General features: G+C 42.3%; 1 protein-coding gene across 2 annotated transcripts in view; it reads left to right on the forward strand.

Moving 5' to 3' along the window:
- Window positions 1-23373, forward strand: part of TNFSF10 (TNF superfamily member 10) — a 46285-nt gene that overhangs the window by 14282 nt on the left and 8630 nt on the right. Inside the window, exons 2-3 of one of the 2 annotated variants that reach the window (XM_043473722.1) lie at window positions 13591-13740; window positions 21153-21290. In XM_043473722.1, coding sequence (XP_043329657.1) covers window positions 13612-13740; window positions 21153-21290 — 267 coding nt within the window. In that variant the 5' untranslated portion in view covers window positions 13591-13611. Of the gene's footprint in view, window positions 1-13532; window positions 13741-17511; window positions 18347-21152; window positions 21291-23373 lie in introns of those variants that run through there. The other variant, XM_043473723.1, reaches the window with a different exon arrangement.

A 23373-nucleotide genomic window follows, 5' to 3' on the forward strand; every position in this document is an offset into this window, starting at 1 on the left:
ACTCTGTTGGTATTTCCTGCCTTTAACATGTGTCATAACCATAATTCTACTTCTGGTTTCTAACAATGTTTCTAAGACAGTTTTTCTTTGAAGTCTTACCTCTTTTCTTTGCTAACTTATATCTCTTCTCACTTCTCTGCCTGGCTATGTCTTGAGCACTCTAGTTATCCCATTCATCTTTCTTCTGATTCAAAAAACTCATTCATTATAGGACCTAAAGTTTGTAAGTACGTTTAAAAAGATTCAGATTCACATAATGTCTAAAACTTTTAGGTGGAAAAAATGCTACCTTGGCAATTTACCTGTGTCCAAAAGGAGCTTACATTTTAAAATCTGGCATTTTGACAGGGGAAAAATTAAGATTTGAAAAATATTCTCTTAAATGTAGATAGTTGATTCATCCACACCTTGAAGGCGAGGGTAGGAAGTGATGATTTGGGGGTGACTGAACTCAGGGCTGAGGTTCACCCTCGAGCAGGCATCCTAAACTCTAGGTTCCAAGGGGTCTGTGCTTGCTGAAAATGCCGATTCCTAAGCCCACTGCCAGAAATGTTAATTCAGTGAATCTAGAATAGTCAGGAAATGCTGAACCAGATATGCTGCTGCTGCTGCTGCTAAGTTGCTTCAGTTATGTCCGACTCTGTGCGACCCCATAGACAGCAGCCCACCAGGCTCTGCCATCCCTGGGATTCTCCAGGCAAGAACACTGGAGTGGGTTGCCATTGCCTTCTCCGGAACAAGATATAGGGACCCTATATATAGCCAGGTAAATGTATAACTCCTAATAGCCTGGATCATGGGCTAGATCCTGATTCTGAGTGTAATGAACTGTATGACCTCGGAGGGCTGATGAACTTCCCTGACCTCTATTTCCTAGTCTGTAAAAGAAGACTAGTAGCCATGAGACACAGAATGTGAGGGGGATAATATTTTGGAAAATATCTGGTTTTCTCTTCTGCATTTCTGAGAGTGTTAATTACTCCCTACCTCTCTGGATTGACCCAAGTGTGTCTGTCTATATCTACAATGTATCTATATTTATAAATCTAAAATCTCTGTTTATATCAAAGCTCCTTTGTTGGAGGTAGAATGGGGGTGGGGATAGGGGTGGTAGGGGAGGAGACTATTATTTGTTCCAGAAAGTGAAGAGAACAAAGGAATTTATATTTAGACTCTGACATTTAAAAATAAGATTATGTGGCAAGACAATAGCTATGAGAGAGGATTTCTACTTTATCCACTCTCACCCCACTCTCTCCCCACATCTCACAGGGGCATAAGAAAAATCAAGGATGGAATTTTCAATCATCAAAAGTTCTCTTATCATTTAGAAACTAGCCCTTCTGCCTACAGCAGCTGGACCATGAAGCTTGGAGCCCTAAGGTAGAATGAGGCTATATAGCAGGGGAAGTTAAAATCCCCCTTCTTTAGCTGAGGGGATGATAGAATGATAGAAAGAGGAGAGAGAACAAGGAGGACTTGGGTGAGTGAGAAGGGACTGCATAAATGCTGAGGGCAGAGGGGGAGGTCTTCTCTTGTGTCCCCCTCAATATCTGATAACCTGCTCCTCACAATTCCCAGTAACAGAGACAATAGATGAGGACCTGATTAATTAATCAATGTTGCCCAGGTAGCAACACTTTTCAACAGACTTCTTGGTGATTTTAATGTGCATTCAGTTAAGAACCACTGGACTAAGAATTAAACAGAATGAACATGTATGTTCCCCCACCCTGCTTCTTCATAGGAAGCCCTCATGAGAATAAACAGATTACACAGAAGTAAAATAAAGACGTTAGTTCTCAGAACACCTGAGCACAGTGCAGATTCATTTGTCACACAAACATACAGGTGGAAATACTCTATGATTATAAAGAGCTCTCTTCTGGAAATTATTGGTTTTTTGATTAATTGATTTATTTAATTGAAGGATAATTGCTTTACAGAATTGTGTTGGTTGCTGCCAAACAGCATGAATCAGTGATAGATATACACATGTCTCCTCCCTCTTGTAGCCAAGTTAAAGCCCAGAGTAGAAAAGTAGTTCTGTAGTTAATGACGCTGATGCTCTAGACAGCATCACCAAGTCAATGAGTTTGAGCAAACCGCCTGGAGGTAGTGGAGGACAGAGGAGCGTGACAGCGTGCTACAGTCCGTAGGGTCGCAAAGAGCAGGACACAACTTAGTGACTGAAAAACAGTAACAACAGTTAAGACTCCAGGAACCTGGGAAAGGAAACGACATGAAGGTTTTAGCTAAAATGACTACGGAAGAGTTGCATGTTCTCTCTCTGAGAGAGTAAAGTGAATTTTCCCCCTAAATTAAAGTGAGATGAGCCAGTTCAACAAAAGCACTTTCTTTTTTTTTTTTTAATTTTTATTTATTTATTTATTTTAAAAACAAAAAACATTTTGTATTGGGGTGTACATGGCAAACACAGTGCTATTCCAGTCTTCCTGCCTGGAAAATCCCATGGACAGAGGAGCCTTGTGGGCTACAATCCATGGGTCGCGTGGATTGGACACGACTTAGCGACTGAACCACCACAGAGCCGATTAGCAATGTGGTGATAGTTTCAGGCGAACCGTGAAGGGACTCAGCCATACATAGACATGTATCCATTCTCCCCCAAAACCCCTCCCATCCAAGCTGGCACATAATGTTGAGCAGAGTTTCATGTGAAAATCACTTTCTTAAGAAGCTGATTTCTCTGGAGTCAGAATGAGTGAGGTTAGAATCCTGGGTCTGCCCTTAGTGTGTGACATTGGAAATTTTACCTAATTCCTCTAAACTTCAGCATTTTAGTAACTAAAACAGGCCTTATTATATGGTCTCCCTTCACAGGGTTGTTATGGGGAAGGTAATCTGTATCATGTGTTTAGGGCTAGGGTAGGAATTATGAATTATTCCTAGGGTAGGAATTATGAATTATTCCTGTGAATAATTATGAATTATTATTATTAGGGTAGGAATGTTATAAATCCCTTTAGCTAAGAATTCTTAAAAGCAGAGAGACCTCAGCCACATGGTTTGAACCTACTAAATAAGAATGCCCAGAGGTATATTTTTAAAAGCCACAGAGGGGATTCCTGTGCACATAGAAGGATTGTTCTAGAGCAGGGGATCTCAGATTTCAGCGTGCAACAGCTTTACCCAGAGGGCTTGCTGAGCCTGCTCCCAGAGTTTCTGGTTCAGGACAGCTGGGGTGGGGGGCCTGAGAATGTGCATTTCTTACAGACTTCCAGGTGGCTCCGATCCTGCTGGGGATCACTTTGAGAGCTTAGTCAGGCAACTAGGCGGCTTAGAAGTTAGCCTAGTTGGACTATTGTATTTTTATCATTGTCATGTTTACAAAAGTGTATTCATCTTTTGATTTCTTTGCAACCATTAAAAAATGTAAAAGTTGGGGCTTCCCTGACAGTCCAGTGGTTAAGACTCCATGCTACCACTGCAAGGGGCACAGGTTCAATCCCTGGTCAGGGAACTAAGAGCCTACATGACACAGATAAGTAAATAAATAAATAAAATCAGGGAAAGAGCCTCCCATCCTGCCCCAAAATGTAAAAGTTAACAAGAAAAAAAATTAAAATCATTCTAAACTTGGGAGTCATACAAAAAGAAGCAGTAGATCACATTTGACCTGCAAGTAGTAGTTTGCCAGCCAATGCTCTAGGCTAAAGCCTTACAAAGCCCATCTCCTACATTGCAGGCAGATTCTTTACCACCTGAAGCACCAGGGAAGACATTAAGGACAACATCTTAGGCTAAATTCCTAACTCTATGTTCTATGTCTAGCTGTGAATTAAGATTCTGATTGCCTAGTGCCAGCTAAAAAGATAACAGAATCCAGCCAATGAAATATAGTCACTGCTGCCTTCAACAAACCTTTCGTGCAGGGTGACAGTCTGTGAATCTAAAACTTTTAGAGGTCAGTTTTTCTCAACTTTGGTTGTCCATTGGAATCATCTGATGAGATTAAAACCCCCCATGTCTGAACCAATTACATCAGGACCCATAAATCAGTATTTACATCTCCTCAGGTAGTGCTCGCTTGGGCAGCTCGCTTGGGCAGTCCCCACGTATTTCAGTGGATAGACAAGCCTGGGAGCACTTTTGTCAAGAGAGGGGAAGGACTGGGCTTCCTCAAGCTGCAGAATAGGCAATATGGTTATTTCTGTTTGCTAATAAATGTTTGTTTAGTAGTATCTTCATATGTGGGAGAAATTGGTCTGAGCCTTACTTTCATTATAAAAGGATGACAAGGTTTCTAGGCGAGTAGCTACCATGCACATACACCTCAAGTATAGCAAACAAAGCCATCAAAAAATGAAAAGGAGATGACCAATGGAATGGGAGAAAATATTTGCAAATTATGTGACCAAAAATACAATGCTGTATTATATATTTGAAAGTTGCCTGGAGTGTAGATCTCAAAAGTTCTATGTGTGGTATGGATGCTAACTAGACTTATTGCAGTGATCATTTTGCAGTATTTCAATATTTCAATCATTTCAACAAACATTGAATTGTCATGTTATATACCTAAAACAATTACCGTGTCAATTATACCTCAATTTTTTTTTTTAAAAAATGAGCCAGATATTGCAGGTATGGATACTTACACATAAAAAAGGTTACACATTTCCAGGAGAGGAGCTGGAAACCTGTTTGATGAGACCACAGGCTGTTTACCCACTAAGGTCAGCCATGTCAAGAATGGGGACTCAAGTCTGATACTCCTGCTTACCACACTGCCTAACTTTCTGAAAGTATTGCAAGAGGCCCTAGAAACAAACCTGTTCCAATATTCTTTATTTATGAGCAGAAATACATCCAGAGAGGTAAAATGACTTTTCTAAAATGACCAAGAGAGTTCGTGTTAGAAAGGCCAGGTGTTAGAAAAGGTATCTAGTGTCTTCAAACAGAACCCAGGCAAAGAGCCATTCATAGCCTGAATTTTCCAAGGTTCACGAAAGGAAAGAAAAATGTAGCAATCAAATTTTTTCCTTGGAACCAAAAAATGGGGATTGAGGGGAAAGAACTCTTTTTAAAAACTTTATATATATGATATCCCAAGTGTGTTCTAAATGCATTAAAGATGAGGTGGTGTTTTATACCTCCTACCATTTTTCCAGGGGACCCCAACTGATGGCCCACAAGAAGAACCTAAATGTGCTTTGATTTCCTGTTCAGAGCTCTCCTGGCAATAACTGTCCAGGGTTGAGAGGGAGGGACCCCTTTTTAGTTGATACATGCATGCTCAGTTCACCGCAGCCCCTAGCTGCCCCTCATTTGTGTTACTCAACTTTAACTATCTGTGTGACCTTGGCAAAATCCTCTCCTCTCCCTATAGGCCAGAATCTTCATCCTTTGAGCTGGGATGGGGGTCCTGATTATATTGTATGTTGTGGGTCACCTGCCTCCTCTCCCTAGAAGGTAAGCTCTAGGAGGGCAGGGATTGTAGTCTGCTGTTCAGTGACGTTTCCCACAGCACCCTGAACCATGCCTGCAGCATAACAGGTGCTCAGTCATCCTAAAAAAAAAGAACTCAGGCAGAGGGGATAGAAAAACCTAATTTTTTTTTAATTGGAGTATTGTTGCTTTGCAATGTTGTGTTCATTTCTGCTTTACGGCAAAGTGAATCAGCTATATGTATACATTTATCCCATTTATCCCGTTTTGGGATTTCCTTTTCATGTAGGTCACCACAGAGCATGGAGTAGAGTTCCCTGTGCTAAGCAGTAGTTTCTCATTAGTTATCTAGTTTATGTGAAAAGTGAAAGTGTTAGTTGCTCAGTCGTGTCCGACTCTTTGCCACCACGTGGAGCCCACCAGGCTCCTCTTGTCCATGGAATTCTCCAGGCAAGAGTACTGGAGTGGGTTACCATTTCCTTCTCCAGGGGATCTTCCCCACCCAGGGATTGAACCTGTATCTCCTGCATTGCAGGCAGATTCTCTACCATCTGAGTCACCAGGGTATCTAGTTTATATATAATATCAATAATATATATATGTCAATCCCAATCTCCCAATTCATCCCACTCCCCTTCCCCACTTGGTGTCCATACATTTGTTCTGTGTCTGTGTCTCTATTTCTTCTTTGCAAATAAGTTCACCTGTACCATTTTTCTAGATTCCACATATGTGTGTTAATACACGATACTTGCTTTTCTCTTTCTGACTTACTTCACTCTATATGATCATCTCCAGGTCCAATCACATTTCTGCAAATGGCATGATCTCATTCCTTTTTATGGCTGAGTAGTATTCCATTGTATATGTGTACCACATCTTCTTTATCCAGAAATGGAAAAACTAAGGCAAAGTAGCCATTCTATATCATGATGGTGATGGTTACACATTGTATACAATTACCAAAAATAATCAAACTGTTCACTTAGAGCTGATAAGTTTTTATATGTGTAAATAATAACCAACATAAAGAAGATGAAGCTAATATACATCCATAGTTAAAATTAATTTCACCAACTTCCTGATAGTTTTTCCTGACCTTAGCAATTATTGCCTTGTACTGGGGGCTATACATGTCAGGGGTGTGCTGAATGCTCTACATTTCTTACCTCATTAATCCTTGGGTGTGAGTGTAGCTTGACTAAACCACTCAGCTGCATTTCTTTCGTCTTTCTATCACTGTCAATAAAATTTTACTTAGGACTAACTAGGGTTTAATTTTTAAGAGCATGAGCAGGCTGTGGCTTCACCTTCTTACCTAGAAAGGTTACAGGATGTATTTATTAATTGTACCCAGGAAGCCAGTCATGAATAATTTATTTCATCCTCCCAACAACTTTTGAGTAGGTTCTGTCATCATTCTCACTTCCCAGATGCTGAAGCTAGAATCAAGCCCTGGGGTGTCACCAGCCAGAGTGACCCAATGGGAGGCAACCAGGCCAAGATGTGATCCCAAGCAGCATGAGCCCCTGGGGTTGTTTGCTTAATCCCCACACCAGATGGCCTCTCAACCAGTGACACAGTCAGACTGCTGAGCTGGTGTGTGTGGGAACCAGGGTGTGATCTTGCAGAGATGACAAAAGACGATTTTCCTGATGCAGTGGGCATCTCCAGACCAGGGTGGCCTCAGAAAGTGGTCAGAGCTGTGATCTGCTCCCTGACATGTTATCCCAGTCTGTTGTGGCAGCTGGGGTGAGATGCAACATGGGAACCTGGGAATTGGCACTCTCACTGGGCAAAAGACCATCTGCAGGACCCAAAAGCCCCTGAGGATTGAGAAAGGGGCTGTTTGACATAAGCCTCAGCTATCCTTTTCAATATTGAAAAATTTATCAAGGTGTGTTTACCTCCTTGGTCCTTAACGTTGCTGTAGAGTGGAGAGAACCTTCAGGAATTTCACTAGTACTCCTTGGGCCAATCCAGCATGCTGTTTCTGTCTCTCTTTTTTTTATTTTACTGTAGAGCATCCCGCTCTTCCCTCCCAAAGAACAATTAGTCAATGACACTTTTAAACTCTTGAGTGTTGGGGCCTGATTGAAATGCCGGTCAATCCCTCTGCAAGAGACAAACACAAGTTCCCACATCTTAACTCCTTATGAAGGTAACTGGGACAAATTAAACCTGTAATGACTTTCTCAAGATAACTTGAGATTTCTGCATCCTTTGCAATTACCAGAAATAATACCATAGTAATTCACTCTTTTGGAAATGCAAAATGCACAGCTGTGGAAGAAATTGCATGTAAATTATATTATCAGCACAGGAGGGCCACCATGTACAACCACACAGAGACTCAAGTATACATTATTTGGCTTACTGATTTAGACAGATTAGGAAACATTATCCCAGATCAAATAGGCTGAATTTAATTGAGACATTCCTGGGTTCACAGAGTATATCAACTCTAGATCAAACTAAAAAAATCTCATTTGGCACAATGTAAAAAATTAGGACTGATGTTGAAGCTGAAACTCCAATACTTTGGCCACCTGATGTGAAGAGCTGACTCATTTGAAAAGACCCTGATGCTGGGAAAGATTGAAGGCGGGAGGAGAAGGGGATGACAGAGGATGAGATAGTTGGATGGCATCACCAACTCAATGGACATGGGTTTGGGTAGACTCTGGCAGTTGGTGATGGACAGGGAGGCCTGGCGTTCTGTGGTTCATAGGGTTGCAAAGAGTCGGATATGACTGAGGGACTGAACTGAACTGAACTGAAAAAATTAATAGAAGACAAAGAGGGCAAACGGCTGGAAACTACTGTTGCCAAACCAAACTTGCATCTGCTTGCCCCATGATCAGTAAAAACAATCTACTGACTCTGGATTTGGGGTGAAGGAAAGTGCAGCATTTATTGCGGGGCACTAAGCAAAGAATCCAGGGCAGCTAGCGCTTAAATCATTGATCAGGGGATTTTTGTAGAAACTAAATCTTTTGCCAGGAATATTTATTTTACTGACCAAAAATTTTGTTATTTCACTAATACTTTGCAGATTATTACATTCAGTAGTTACACTTGGCACATCTATAATGTCTTCTTCAGCACCCTGAGTTTCATTTTCACTTTTTGTATCAGAATCAATCACTAAGGTTTTTTGACTTTTTGTTGGTCTAATATTCACATCACCTGAATCAGAAATATATTCTGAAGAACTATCTCCTGAGGCATTAATATATATGTTGCTCAGACAATCAAAGAAAGTATCTACATAAAATTCACCAAAAAATTCTTGACTCAAAATTTCTTAATGTCTCATTTTCGAAAATTCAGTGGTAATAAACTTGCATTTATAATATGTAATAAACTTGCATTTATAATATGCAACACAAGTTTGGAACAAAAACCTAGTGGAATAAAACATGAATGATAACAATCATAAATTGCATAATGAACCCTTGATCAATTTTAAGCTCTATCAACTTCACGTAGTGACGTTAATTGTATCAGTCTCTAAAAATGTATTGATATGTTTTTAGTCAATAATGTGTTTTAAAAGCCTGAACTTCCCTCCCCACTGCCCACACACACACAAGGCTTTCAGGGAAAAGTTTTTAAAGCCAGTTCGAGGGAGGGAGGATTGTGGGGTGTCTGGTCAGCTCATGCACATTCTTCCAATGGGTTGGTGGTGAGGTAATTGGGAATCAACATCATCAACCTTCTAGTTCTGACTCGTCTCAGGTCTACATAGTTGTGGGCAGCATACAGTTAACTTCTTCTACCTGGTGGAGGTTTCAGTATCTGCAAAACAGCTCAAAAGACATGGCTCAGAATATTATCTACAGCCCTTGAAAAGAAACTGAAGGTCCTTGACTTTGTTTAATGGCTGAAGTATTACTATTTTATCTTGGTTGACTGTTTTCCTTTCTGCATTTTCTCACTTTGTTAATCTTTGACCAAAGTTCTACAGACAAAAGGCAGGTGGAGGACATATGGGAGGAGTGGTCTGTTCTGGGAAGGCCCCAAAGGGTCCTGCTCTGTTACACTATGACTTATTTTGCCTTGAAGGGAAGATACATACCTTTTAGTTACCATGTATGCTTTTCTTTGGCAGCATTTAATTAAAACATTCAGTTATTCAATATTTACTGAGCACTAACTATGCACTCAGATACAAGCCAGTCAGCTGCAAACTAAAGAGACAAAAACATGTGTCTTCATAGAACTTAAATTCTAGTTGGTAAAGACAAGCAATCAACGAGTAAAATAAATAGAATGCCAGAAAACATAAAGTGCCGTGAGGAAAAATAAAGCATGGGAGCAAGCTTGGGGCCAGAACAGGAAACAGCAGATTGCAGTTACACATGGGATGGCAAAGAAAGGGCTTGATGAAGAGAATAAAAATACAGCGATTAGAGCATCATTTGTGATGAAGATAAATATTGGCAGCGACCCAGATCTCTATCTACAGGAGACTGGTTAAATATATTCTAATATTAAAAAATATTTTTTAATATTATTTTTGAACTATTTGGCTTATTTTTGGCTATGCTGGATCTTTATTGGTGCACTCAGGCTTTGGGAGCTTCTCTCTAGTTGTGGTGCATGAGCCTCTCTTTGTGGTGGCTTCTTTTATTTTGGAGCATGGGCTCTAGGGTGTTCAGGCTTCAGTAGTCGTGGTATCTGGGCTCAGTAGTTGCATTTCCCAGGCTCTAGAGCGCAGGCTCAATAGTTGTGGTGCCTGGGCTTAGTTGCTCTTTGGCATGTGAAATCTTCCTGGATCAGGGATCGAACCCATTCTCCTGCATTGGCAAGCAGATTCTTTCCCACTGAGCCACCAGGGAAGCCCAGTTAAATATTTTTTAAAGTATCTATATAGTAGAGTATTATATAGAAAAAAAATCCTACAAATACGGAATGAATTCCCAAGATATATGAAGTGATAAAAACAAGGTTCAGAATGATGTATAGAGTATGCTGCCATTTAAGTCTATCATATACATTATATATATATGTATATATATTTATAAATGCATGGAATCTTAGTGGAAAGATATATAAAAACTGTTAATAATGGTTGTCTTCGGGGTGGAGAACAGGACAATTCATGGCCAGGTGAGGGTGAAGTACTTTGTATCCCATTACTGTGTATAAGGGCTACTGTATGGTCATCCTTCAAGATGGTTGTTCTCTTGTTCTCTGTTCATCCCCTGCTCTACCAGACCCTGCTTCACTCATACGACTATTCACTCCTCTTAATATAGGGCTTAATCCCTGGTAGCTGATGAGCCCACCTGACATTAAACCCCTATAAATCAAAGCCTGATTCTCGCCCTAAATAGCAGAAACTGTTGTCATCACCTGCCTGTTGCCAGCCGCCCAAAGTGGGGATGTCACTATAGAATTTTTGCCTCAGACATGTAAGATCCTCCTTCCAATAAACTGTTGCTATCTCTGTCACTGTCTCTGGGCTCTTTCTTCAATCGCAAGGCTTTCAGGCCTGCAGCTCAACATCTGATGAGTCAGCCAGAAGGCCAAAGAAACTCTCGTGAGTGTAGAGATGTAGGGAAACAAGGCCAGGAACAGAAGGTTGGAGGAATGATTGCGGAGAGGCTGTCAACTAGCATGTGGGGCCCTGTGGCAGTTGTCTTCCATCATAATGACAATATCATGTAAACCCCAGGGTCTCTTTCCACTTTAAAAGTAGCAACCCCACACTCGTGGCTCATCCAACTTGCACAGGGATGGCTGGGGACTGCAAACAGAAGACAAGGACCTGGATCATCTTCAAAATACCAATAAACCCCTCCAACGCACCAACCCTAAACAACTGGGGGTGTTGTTTAGGCTTTAGGCTTTAGGGGTGGTAACTTAGGGACAGACTTGGGAATTGGACATGGCCTGTTACCCAGAACGGTTTGGTTGGGGCCTATGGCAATAGCTAAATAGTGAGTGCTCTTGGGCTTCCGGTCCCAGCTGTGGAAGCGGGCAGAGCAAGGAGTCAGTGTGATGGAGCAGCAGCAATGTATATCTACAGCCTGTCACAACCGGGGCAGGACATTACAAAAGGCCTACCTGAGTCGTGGAGCGATGCAAAATCCTCAATACAGGGTCCAGAGGAGCTGTGTGTGATGTACGGGACCCCCAAGGACATCAGTATTGACCGAGGAGCCCACATTACTGGCCTTGAAGTTCAGGAAGGGGCTGATGGAAATGACCTGCACCAGTGTTTCCACCATACTTACAGCCCTAGTGCTGCTAGGCTAATCCAGAGGATGAGTGGGGTCACGTCAGCAACAAGTGAGCCGGGAAACCCACTCTCAACGTGTGGACACACCCCAGGAGCAATGGTCCCAGTGACCACACCCTCTGAATCCAAAGGCCACTTGAAGGTCACACCATTCAAGTTCAAGGCACACTGCCATTAGGACTATCCATTAGGACAAAGCTTGCTTTTGTCTGGGCCACAGGATCTAACCCCAGGAGAACACATTTTATAAGCCAGCCCTAGGACTGGCATGTGAGTCCCTGGCGGTTTGGGTTTGCCTCCTCATGGGAAATAGCATAGAAAGGGATTTATAGATCTCACCTGTCTGTTAACTGCTCCACCAAAGACCAATAAGGTAATTAATCCAGGATCCAGCTGGAGGAAGACACCATCATGTTAACCCTGAGGGTCTCTCTAGGATTCAGTACAGGCTCTGGGGACTGCGGGTGAATAGGCGGAATGGTACCACCCCCCAGGACAGAAACCTCAGTCAGGGGTGGCACTATCTCAGGATAGTGCTTGTATGTTGGTTAATGGTCATAATTTTCCCTGTCTTGTGTCTGTAAGCATACTTAGTCTGAGTGGAGGCAATCTGTTTGCAGACTGGGCAAAGTGGTGGCCTCACTGGGAAATGAGCCTGCTTGCTGGGTCTATAGCAGGATGCCATCGCTGTCCTCCTCTGGACTTTCATGAAAACTTGAGCCTGTAACCAGCTGGCTCGAATGTTTGCCCACCTCTTAGACTCTTGCTACTCTTTAGCTGCTGTTGTCTGTATTGCATTTGTGGTGTCTGGTTGCAGTGCCCCTGTATAGACCTGAGCCCAGGGATATCACAGAAGAGGGGTGGACCAAGATTGTAAGGGTCGTGCAAGGTGTGCAGGGGTGGAGTGTACTGTCAAGCCATTCAGGATGGCTGTCCTCTTGCTCTCTGTTCATCCCCTGCTTGACCAGGCCCTGCTTCAATCACATGACTATCCAATCCTCCTAATTACAGGGCTTCATCAGTAACTAACTGCCTGAGTGCTTGCCCCCACCCCATCTCCTGGTTTCCTTAGTAACTGATAAGCCCACCTAAAATCAATTTCCACCCTGTCCCTCCCACCCATACATGGTAGCCTCCTTCTCCCCCAAGGGGCAAAGACTGCTGCCATGTCCTGCCTGCCATGGTGAGATTTCACTCCAGGACATTTTGCTTCAGACATGTAAGATCTCCTGTCCACTAAACTATTGATGTCCCCATCACTGTATCCAGCCTCTTTCTTCAGTCTGGAGGCTGGGCAACCACAAGTTTGCAGGCTGGTGGGGTATGGCCCAATAACTACCTAATCAAAATAAAGAAAATGTAAGGTAAGAACATGAAGAATTTTTACACAATTAGAATATGATGGAAAGACACATACTTATAAAACCTGGTGACCTAGATAGACTCTAGCCTAAATAGTGAATGAATGGAATAGTTAACAGAAACATGGACTGGCCTCTGGTGCCCGTGTTGACAATGACCTTTTCAAAACAAGCCCCAGATTTTGTTTTAACTAATGGTTGCAGTTATTATGATGGTAACACTTAAAACTTTTTTCACTTTTCTAATCCAGTGAAAGCTATAGTCACTTCTGAAGGCTGCCACAATGAAGTAGCACAAACAGAACTGTGTTGTCTTGCAGTTCTGGAGTTTAGAAGTCCAAAACCAAAGAGACAGAGAGCCATGTGCCCCTGAAATTGGTAGTGGATCTGCCTTATCTTGCTTCCCCCTAGCTTCTAGTGGTTTAGGATTAGTAGAATTGCAAGTACTTTGTTTTCTCCTCTTTACAGCTTTCAGTTTCAGTTTAACTTGCTCCTTTTCAGTAAGTGAAACAAAAAATTTGCTCCACTCCACCGCAGTCCTAATCTGCTGCTTGACTCACTCTGCAGGAGTCCCATCCTACAGCGACCATGACGCTGATGCAGGCTCCGGGCTCCAGACTTGGGCAGATCTGCGTGCTGCTGCTCATCTTCACGGTGCTGCTGCAGGCTTTCGGGATGGCCGTGTTTTACATGTATCTCAAGAAGGAGCTGAGGCAGGTCAGTACAGTGCAAACGCTTCCTGACGGGCGCTCTCAGCACCGGCTGGTTGGCTGCCTCTGCTGGCTCCTCTGTGAAGACTTCACAGCGGAAGAGAAGCCTCTCTTTCTCTGCCCTGCCCCGGGGACCCTAACTGCTAATGCCTATCATTGCTGAGAACTTTTCAAAAGTGAATTGAAGGGATTATGCGCACAAAGTATAGTTACAGAACTGGCTCCACCAGTTTCTAGCAGATGCAGGAAAGGAAACTGCTGAGGTGGTTTTGTCTTCAACAGAATGTTACATTATTAACTGCTGCCATTCCTTATGTGCTTTCTGCTTAACGTTTTAGAGTTCTTGGCTCAAATTCTTGGGCAAGAGAGGAGCTGCCTCAGGGGAGGACTGCGTCTGCTTTTGCTTTCTGTGACACCTCTAGGAGCTGGCACAGAGCTCCCACATAGCAGGTGTTTACTAAACACTTGTTCAGTGAGTAACCAACCTTCACAAATGTGCTTCAGAGACATAGGGTACAGTCAAGGCTTAACCCAAAGACAGGCTCTAAGTTACCTGTAATAATGCTGTGGTGTGTTCCAAATGTTGCTAGTTCTAGTGGATTTTGAAAGCAAAATTACTGAAAATAAGCCAACATCAGCTTTTGGCTTTCTATATAGTCCCTGGTACCTCAGCTGGTAAAGAATCTGCCTGCAATGCAGGAGACCCTGGTTTGATTCCTGGGTCAGGAAGATCCCCTGGAGAAGGGATAGGCTATCCTCTCCAATATTCTTGGGCTTCCCTGGTGGCTCAGATGGTAAACCATCTGCCTGCAATGTGGGAGACCTGGGTTCAATCCCTGGGGTTGGGAAGATCCCCTGGAGGAGGACATGGCAATCTACTCCAGTACTCTTGCCTGGAGAATCTCCATGGGCAGAGGAGCCTGGCAAGTTACAGTCTATGGGGTCACAGAGAGTCAAACACGACTGAGAGACTAAACACAGCACACACACACACACACACACACACACACATATATTTTTAGTGTATTTTTTATTGCCAGATAGTTGATTTACAATGTCAGTTTCTGCTGTACAGCAAAGTGAGTCAGTTATACATATCCACTCTTTTTTCAGATTCTTTTCCTATATAGATGATTACAGAATATTGAATAGAGTTCTCTGTGCTATACAATAGATTCTTATTGTTCATCTATTTTATATATACTATATATTTTTTATACATTTTTCTTATTGTTCAGTCACTCAGTCATGTCCAACTCTTTGCCCCATGGACTACAGCACACCAGGCCTCCCTGTCACTCACCATCTCCTGGAGTTTGCTCAAATTCATGTTCATTGCATCGGTGATGCCATCTAGCCATCTCATCCTCTGTTGCCCTCTTCTCCTTCTGCCTTCAATCTTTCCCAGCATCAGGGTCTTTTCTAATGAGTTGGCTCTTCACATCAGATGACCAAAGTATTGGAGCTTCAGTATCAGTCCTTCCAATTGTATATATGTCAGTCCCAATGTCCCAATTTATCCCTCCCCCTGGAAACCATAAGTTTGTTTTCTGTATCTGTGACTCAACTTCTATTTTCTAAATAGGTTTATTTCTACCATTTACCTTCCACATGTAAGTGATATCATGTGATATTTGTTTTTCTCTACCTAGTTTAACTTCACTCAATATAACAATCTCTAGTTTTATTGCTGCAAGTGGCATTATTTTGTTCTTTTTTGTGGTTGAGTGATATTCCACTGTATATATGTACCACATTTTTATCCACTCCTCTGTTGATGGACATTATATTGCTTCCATGTCCTGACTATCGTAGATAGCGCTGGAGTGAACACTGGGGTGCATATATCCTTTGGGATTATAATTTTCTCTGGATATGTGTCCAGGAGTGAGAATGCCTTATATGTTAGCTCTATTTTTAGTTTTGTTTTTTCTTAAGGAATCTCCATACTGTTCTCCATAATGGCTGCACCAATTTACATTCCCACTAACAATGTAGGATTTTCTGTGTACATCTTGGCTACTTGTGTATTATATAGCCGAGAACTTTGAGCTGAAAGGAATTTTGGACACCTTCATTTTATAGAGGAGGCTTGAGACTGCCAGAGAAATAACTTCTCTGAGCTCAGGCAGAAGTGTGGAAGCAGAATTGGAACCAGGTCTTCTGCTCAGCTCATAGGTAATGCTTCTCCCATCACAGCAGGGAGTCAGTGGGGTTAGCTTACCTCCTCCTCATGCTCAGCACAGCACCCTGATGCATGGTGGCAAGGCAACATCAAGTCTGTCAGCTGGCTAGGAAATGCAAGGCTAAGGGTCTTAGACAAACATAAATTGTGCCAAAACAGTGTTTATCTGTTAAGGAAATAAATGCAGTTTGCATATCCTGTGGAGTATAAACTTGGCTCTCACTTGGCTGGGAATTGCATTTGGAAATTAAGGGAATAAATGAGTCTTCAAGTAATTATGAAAATGATACTACTGTTAGATGACCAGTAAAGTCAGCTTTGTTATAGGGCAATTTCAAAGAGTTTGTAATTGTAAGGAAAAAAACCAACATAACTCTAATCATGTTTTTTTGTTCTGTGTCTGCACAAGAGACTGGAATACTGCTATGTTCTCCAATTTGGAGCCAGTATGTCCTAAGTTTTATTTACTTCACAGTATAAATAGTGAATTTGTGTCTCCATATACAAGAGGTTCCCTCAATTTGCTCATATTAAAAGTTGGCCTCATTTTAAGACTGAACCAACTTGTTCTTTACTGATCTAAGTCATGCAATTATCTGTGTATGTGGTCAACTTTTTTTTTAATTCTAAAAAATGGAAGCTTCAAAGCTTTACATCGTCCCACCTGCAAGCATTCTTTCTGATTACATGTTTATATAAATGGCAGCTCAGCTGGTAAAGAATCCACCTGCAATGCAGGAGACCCCAGTTCAACTCCTGGGTCAGAAAGATCCCCTGGAGAAGGGATAGGCTACCCACCCCAGTATTCTTGCCTGGAGAATCCCCACGGACAGAGGAGCCCGGCAGGCGACGATCCATGGAGTCACAAAGAGTCAGACATGACTGAACAACTAAGCACAGAAATGTTTATATGTTTGTACACTTCTGTATAGATGCACAGAAGAATTTATTAAGAGTATAAAAAACAGGAGAATTGAGATATTGAGCAAATACTATGTTTCAGAAACTTTCAAAATATTGTTTTATTTCATCCTCATAACAATTCTATAAAGTAAATATAATTATCCCATTTTATAGATGAGCAAACTAAGGCTCAGGGGGGTTAGATAAAAGGTAAAACCCAGTTTTGAGCCAAGGCGTTAAATAGGTGCTCAGTAAGTTGTGATCAGCATGGAGCAGTCTCTTGAAGTTGTCACCCTCTTCATCAGAAAGTTTTGCAAGGGAAAATGAATTTGAATCTCTTTGAATGACTGTGTAGAGTTTGGAAAAGCATACTCAACACAAGTATTAATGTCCTAAATCAGATCACAGGTTCTACTCTGGCAAGGGAAAATTTGCAGAAGATACAGCGGGTAAGGATTATAGGGAGTGTGGGTTGAGTAGGGCTGAGGGATGTTGGATTGAACTGTCACAATGAAGTCTCAAGGCCAGTAAGCACAAACAATAAATATGGGCTTAGCCTCTGAAGTCTATGTCTCTGAGAAAGTTTGACAAGGGGATTACCTATTGCTGTGTCATCATAGATGGCAAAGAAAAAGGAGGAGGAGCCCCTTATCCCCTGGGCTCCATAAATGATCCTTTATGCTATTTGGGGTTTGCAGAAACTGATTGTCAGAGACTAATGGCTGGACAGCAGAGAGGGTCAGGACTGCCACCTTGAGGTCTCTGAGCCAGCCAGCCAGCAAAGGAGTCCACACGGCTGACCTCAAGCCCTGCCAAGGACTGGTTATACCTGGCCTGGATGACCACGGTGTTTGTGATGGCACCACCAGCAGTTGAGTGGAATCCACTTCTTAAAACCAAGGGCTCCTGGAACAGGAGAGCAGGCTCCCGGTGCTAGAGTTGTCTCTCCTTCTAGAAGTGTCCAAATTAAAAAAAAAAGCACACTTATCCCCTTGCCCCCAATATCCAGACGTGGTTAGCAAGAGAACAGTCCCAGCCACAGAAGTATTGTAGGAAATTCCTTCTCAAAGTGTGAATGGGTGTGGAAAGGAAGTGGGGAGAGAGATTAAGCGTCATTAATCATTCCTGGAATAGCCACAGCACCCCCTTGCCCATGTGTCATTCACCTGTATTGGCCCAGGTATGTGAAAGAAACTACCAAATAGGAAACCTGCGGAAGGGGTGCAGGGTGGCTGCAGCTTTCTGTTGTTCAGAAATCAATACGTAAGCATAAAAATATCTAGGAGGAAAAATAAGTTGTGATCTCTAGATGATAGGATTATGGGTCCCTCTTTTTCCTTTTTATTTTTCTATATTTTATCAGTTTTCTACAATGAATGTTGTAAAATGGTCTATGCTATCCATATGATTGTCATACAGATGTAAAGAAAATGACATTTTTATATAGTCTTAAAAGTAAAGTAAAAAAATAAAAAAGTAAAGTGAATCACTCAGTCGTGTTTGACTCTTTGCGACCCCATGGACTGTATAGTCCATGGAATTCTTCAGGCCAGAATACTAAAGTGGGTAGCCTTTCCCTTCTGCAAGGGATCTTCCCAACCCAGGGATCAAACTCAGGTCTCCTGAGTTGCAGGCGGATTCTCTACCAGCTAAGCCACAAAGGAAGCCCAAACCATATGCAAAATTGCCCACACCCAGTCTGATCTTAACCCTATAAAAAAGAGATACTCCAAAGGTCAACTAGGAGGTGGAATGAGGGTGGATCAAGGAGGATTTTTACTTGTTTTACTTTTAGAAAAGTATTCTATAATTTTCTGTTTTCCAGGGTGCCTGTATATCCTCAACATCTTCAGGCTTCATTAATTCTGGGTTAACAGTGGAGTCACACTAGCTTGTCAGACTCCTTCCCATGTCTCCTTAGGACCTTAGTTTTTAAGGCAATCCTTCCCCACCTCCTGAAAATGTTTCTGGAAAATTACCAGAGGATCTCCAGAGGCCAGCAGGTGATCCTGATCTGGGCTGGCCCCTGGTCTCGTCCACCCTCTCAAACTCCAACTGACTTCACAGGGGCTGTCAGCTACCCTGACCACCTGATCCCAGCATCTCTCAACTCTGCCCTGTCCCAACCCTGACCCCACCTCCTGGGCACTTTCCAATCGCTATGATGTAAGAAGACGAGTTGCTCTCTCCTTTTTGTGTCAGTCACATTGTTTTGTCCCAACAGGTTACAAAAGTTAGTTAAGCCTGCTTTTTTTTTTTTTTTTTTACATCTTTTGGCTGCACCCCACAGCATGTGGGATCTCAGTTCCCCAACCAGGTCTCAAACCTGTACCCCTGCATTGGCAGCTCAGAGTCTTAACCACTGGACTACCAGGGAAATCCCAGTTAAGCTTATTTATTCAGTTTCACCAAATCAGTACCTGACCAAGGAATACCTAGTCTTGTTGGACTGGACAATGTCTAATAAAACTGTTCTTCTGGAACTTTCCTAAGGCCTTGCTGCTAAATCCAGCTCTTTTCTCTGATCCTCCCTGCAGTTTGCTAGACATGCTTTTATATTTCTAAATTGAGTTCTTTCCTTGGAAAGGCTTTTTAAGCTCCCACATAAATTGCAGATGAAAATTCTCCTAGGTAAATGTTTTACTCCTGTAATCTTAAAAAGGAAGAAAGAAAATAAGCATTTACTTAAAAGCAAATGAATGTTCTATGCCAGTGGGGAAGGAATTAAGTCAGGTTTGTAACTTCTATGCTTGAGAGACCTGATCAAATGTCCAAGGAATACGTGGCTGACAGTATAGACCCACATGACTTTTGCTGAAAGTTCTCATCAGTATTTAAGTTATTTTGATTTGGAATAAGGTTGTCTTTCTATAGAAGGAAGCAGATCATTCTTACATTCGATCTTTCCTTCAAGCTTTGAAGTCCCCTTCATTCAAATAACAGATAAAATGACTATTTCCCCACTTGTTTCTCCAGAGAAAGGCATTTCAGTGGATTTGTATATGGAAATAATATCTGAATCCCAGTTGTTAAAAATGAAAACAGGAAAAAAGGCCCATCTGAACTTGCATGAACTTTCTGTTTTTTTTCATGAGGTTAATCAGTTGTCATCCTGGAGTGTTCCAGATGGATTGGAGTATATGTGTGTAAGTTGTGCGTGTGTGTGTGTGTGTGTAACATTAAGTGCAAACTTTGCAGGCAATGATCTAGTCATTGTAAATGTTTACTCTCAATCAGAATGAGGGAGCGAACCTTCAAATGGTATTTTAAGTCTCTGCAGGTAAGTCCCTAACTGGTGTAAACTTTTAATGAGTCAAAATTCAAATATCTAATGGCAATGTAGTCCTGATTCTGCTATCCAGAGGAGCAGACATCACAACAATAGCTAGACTCTGCTAAGACAGTTGGATTATAAAGAAGGCTGAGCACCAACGAATTGATGCTTTTGATCTGTGGTGCTGGTTCTCCAGACTGTTGAGAGTCTCTTGGGCAGCAAGGAGATCAAACCAGTCCATCCTAAAGGAGATCAACCCTGAATATTCATTGGAAGGGCTGATGCTGAAGCTCCAATACTTTGACCACCTGATGTGAAAGCTGATTCACTGGAAAAGACCCTGATGCTGGGAAGGATTGAGGGCAAGAGAAGAAGGGGGCGACAGAGGATAAGATGTTTGGATGGCATCACGGACTGAATGGACATGAGTTTGACCAACCTCAGGGAGAGAGTAAAAGACAGGGAAGCCTGGCGTGCCGCAGCTCATGAGGTTGCAGAGAGGGTGACCCAACTTCGTCACCCTGAACAACAATAAAAACAACCAAGACGGTCAAAGCTAAGATCAAGAAATAGAACATGACCTGTGCCCTAAAGGGCTGATTAATTTGGTGGGGGATCCTGGAATGTAAACAGACTCCACTGCCTACTCTGTACCTTCGTGGGTTTCCAACTGTAGAGTGGGAGTCATACCATGTCCGAGCAGGAAGGGACCTCAGAGATCACCACAGGGGACCAGCTTGAAATGCAAATGAAGAAGAGATTTTGAAGTGAGGAGGCAATTTGTTGAGCGACACACAGCTATCCAAAGGCAGGAGCCGCAAAGGCGTTGTGATCCCAGATGCCTGGCCCACACCTGTTTCCTCTCTCCCACATCCAACTGCTTACCTTTATTCAAAGGATGGAAGACCGCATGCTTACTTCTACTTCAGGCAACGAGCTCATCCAAGGTACTAAGACTTCTCTGAACATGTCATCAGTTCCTGTTATTTTAACTTGTAAATGAGCAAAAAGAAAAAGCACTTGTGTGTAATACTGTGTTATATCGATCTCAACCCAGATGCAGGGCAAATACTTCAAAAGTGGCTTGGCTTGCTTCTTGGAGGAAGCTGACAGTTCCTGGGACTCCAGCGATGATGAGAGTATGATCAATCCCTGCTGGGAACTAAAGTCACAACTCCATCTGTTTGTTAAAAAGGTAGGTGAACCATGGTGTCACTTTACCAATGGGCATAGGAGGTCAGAGGAGAAAGAATAGTTTAGATCATGAAGTCTAGAGTCCTCATTTTGTAAAGGAGAAAGCTGGAACCCAGAGTGTTAAAGTGACTGTCGTCAAATTCACAGAACTAGGAAAAGGTGGGATCCACCCCACAGTGGGCCCTGATTGAAGCCTGCTCTAGAGTTTATTCCTCTCTTCCAGAGAGCTTCCTCATCTAGTCTAAATATTTTATCTTACCTTGTGAAAATGAGACACAGACAGAACAATATGTCCAAGGTCACACACTAATAAAGGATGTGCGTATTTTTTTTTTTGTTATTCAGAAGACAAAAGAAACCAAATAATGATATTTTATACTTTTCCCACATTGTTGTTCTCTGGAATTAAGTCTTTTATTTTTGTACACATATAGAGCTGAAGAAAGAGGAAAGGAAAAGGGAAAAAAGATATACTTTGAGAAACTGAAGGTGATGGCATCTCAATTCCCAGTAAATTACACATACAAAGTATTCTTTTCTGCTTGTGAAAATTGCTTACATAGGCTCTCTAGCAGAAACGTTATGGTAGCTAACAGTTTATTTCACTAGATGTGATTATGTAATTATACTCTGAGTGACATGACAGGTCAAACAGAGTTTCTTTTCTCAGGCTGCTTTCTTACTTGTAAGATGGCATTAGTAATGTTTACCTTTTGCATATCTGGAAAGGTCAGCCAAGAATACAAATATGAAAATACTCTGTAAACTATGATACACAATCATTATTTCAACAGTTACTGGGGACACTCCCAGAGTAACAGGAGGATGTGTTTTAAAGAAATGATTATAAATCTATTGTCTGGTGCTCAGTATGCCTTTCTATAGACACAGTGTTATGTTGGTGGGTAGGCTCCGATTTATAACCCTAAGCAGCCCTCACAGTAAAGCCCAGACATCCCCTGTGATGCTATTTCTATGACAAGTAAAATCAGACTTCCACCGGGTTGTCCTAGAATCTCATCTGCTCCATGGCTGCCCTGGAAACACAGGTGGGGTGCTCACTGCACACAGGCAATCCTGAAGCAGCTGCAACTCCATCGCCCCCAGTGACAAGGACCAGGAAAGACGCAGGTTTGGGGAAGGGTCCTGAGGAAGCTGAGGAGTGGGACCCCACGGCCCCTGGGATCAGAGGGGTTGGCAAACCCACTGGTGGCAGAGGAGCGAAACTCAGAAGTAGAGTAGAAATCTGGAAACTGAGGAGGGGCTGGATGCAGGGGCAGGAAGTGGGGAGATGAGAGAAGCAGTTTGGGTGGGTTTTACTGGTCTCTTTCCTGCTCTTCCCCTCTCCCCCCATTCTCACATCCTGCCACAAACCAGAGAAGGGAGGGCACCCAGGGCAGGACAGAGTGTAGGGTAGGAGGGGGAAGACTTCCCCATATTTCCAGGTACCACATAAACAAACAGATCATTTCCCATAAATGTCCTTTATGGACATTCCGCATGTTATTAATATCTCCCCTAATCCCCGAATAGCTGTGAGGAAGGAATCATTATTATCTTCTTTTTTCTAAAAAAAAAAAATAATAAAGAAAGAAAGAAATTAAAATAGTCCATATCAGTTCAGTAACTTGAGAAAAGTTTCCCAGGGCTGGTAATGAACAAATTTTAATCCAGTCCCTCTGCGTATATTCTAATCATTCTGTTTTTTTGTTGTGCGCTTTTGTTTTTGGCCGTGCCACATGGCATCTTATTTCTTGGGCATCTTTTTTTTTCCCTGTCCAGGGATCGAACCAGTGCCCCGTGCTGTGGGAGGGCAGAGTCTTAACCCCTGGACAACCAGGGAAGTCTCATTATAATCTTTCTTTTTTTCTGCCTACTACTCTGTAAGAATTAGCCTTTTCCTTTTCCTGCTCTTCCTTTTTACTTTCTGGCTCAGAAGGCCAGTGACAGAGCTAAAGTGCTGAGGCCCTTGCTTCCCCTCCCACACACCAGTGACCTTTGCCCTAGAGGAGCCCCAAGCTGTTATCCGTGGTCAGGGCTTTTGACAAAGAAAAATGCAAATATGGGGCTGGAGTACAGAGGAG

The sequence above is a fragment of the Cervus canadensis genome, chromosome 7, assembly GCF_019320065.1.
Source record: "Cervus canadensis isolate Bull #8, Minnesota chromosome 7, ASM1932006v1, whole genome shotgun sequence".
NCBI classification, from domain to species: Eukaryota; Metazoa; Chordata; class Mammalia; order Artiodactyla; family Cervidae; genus Cervus; species Cervus canadensis.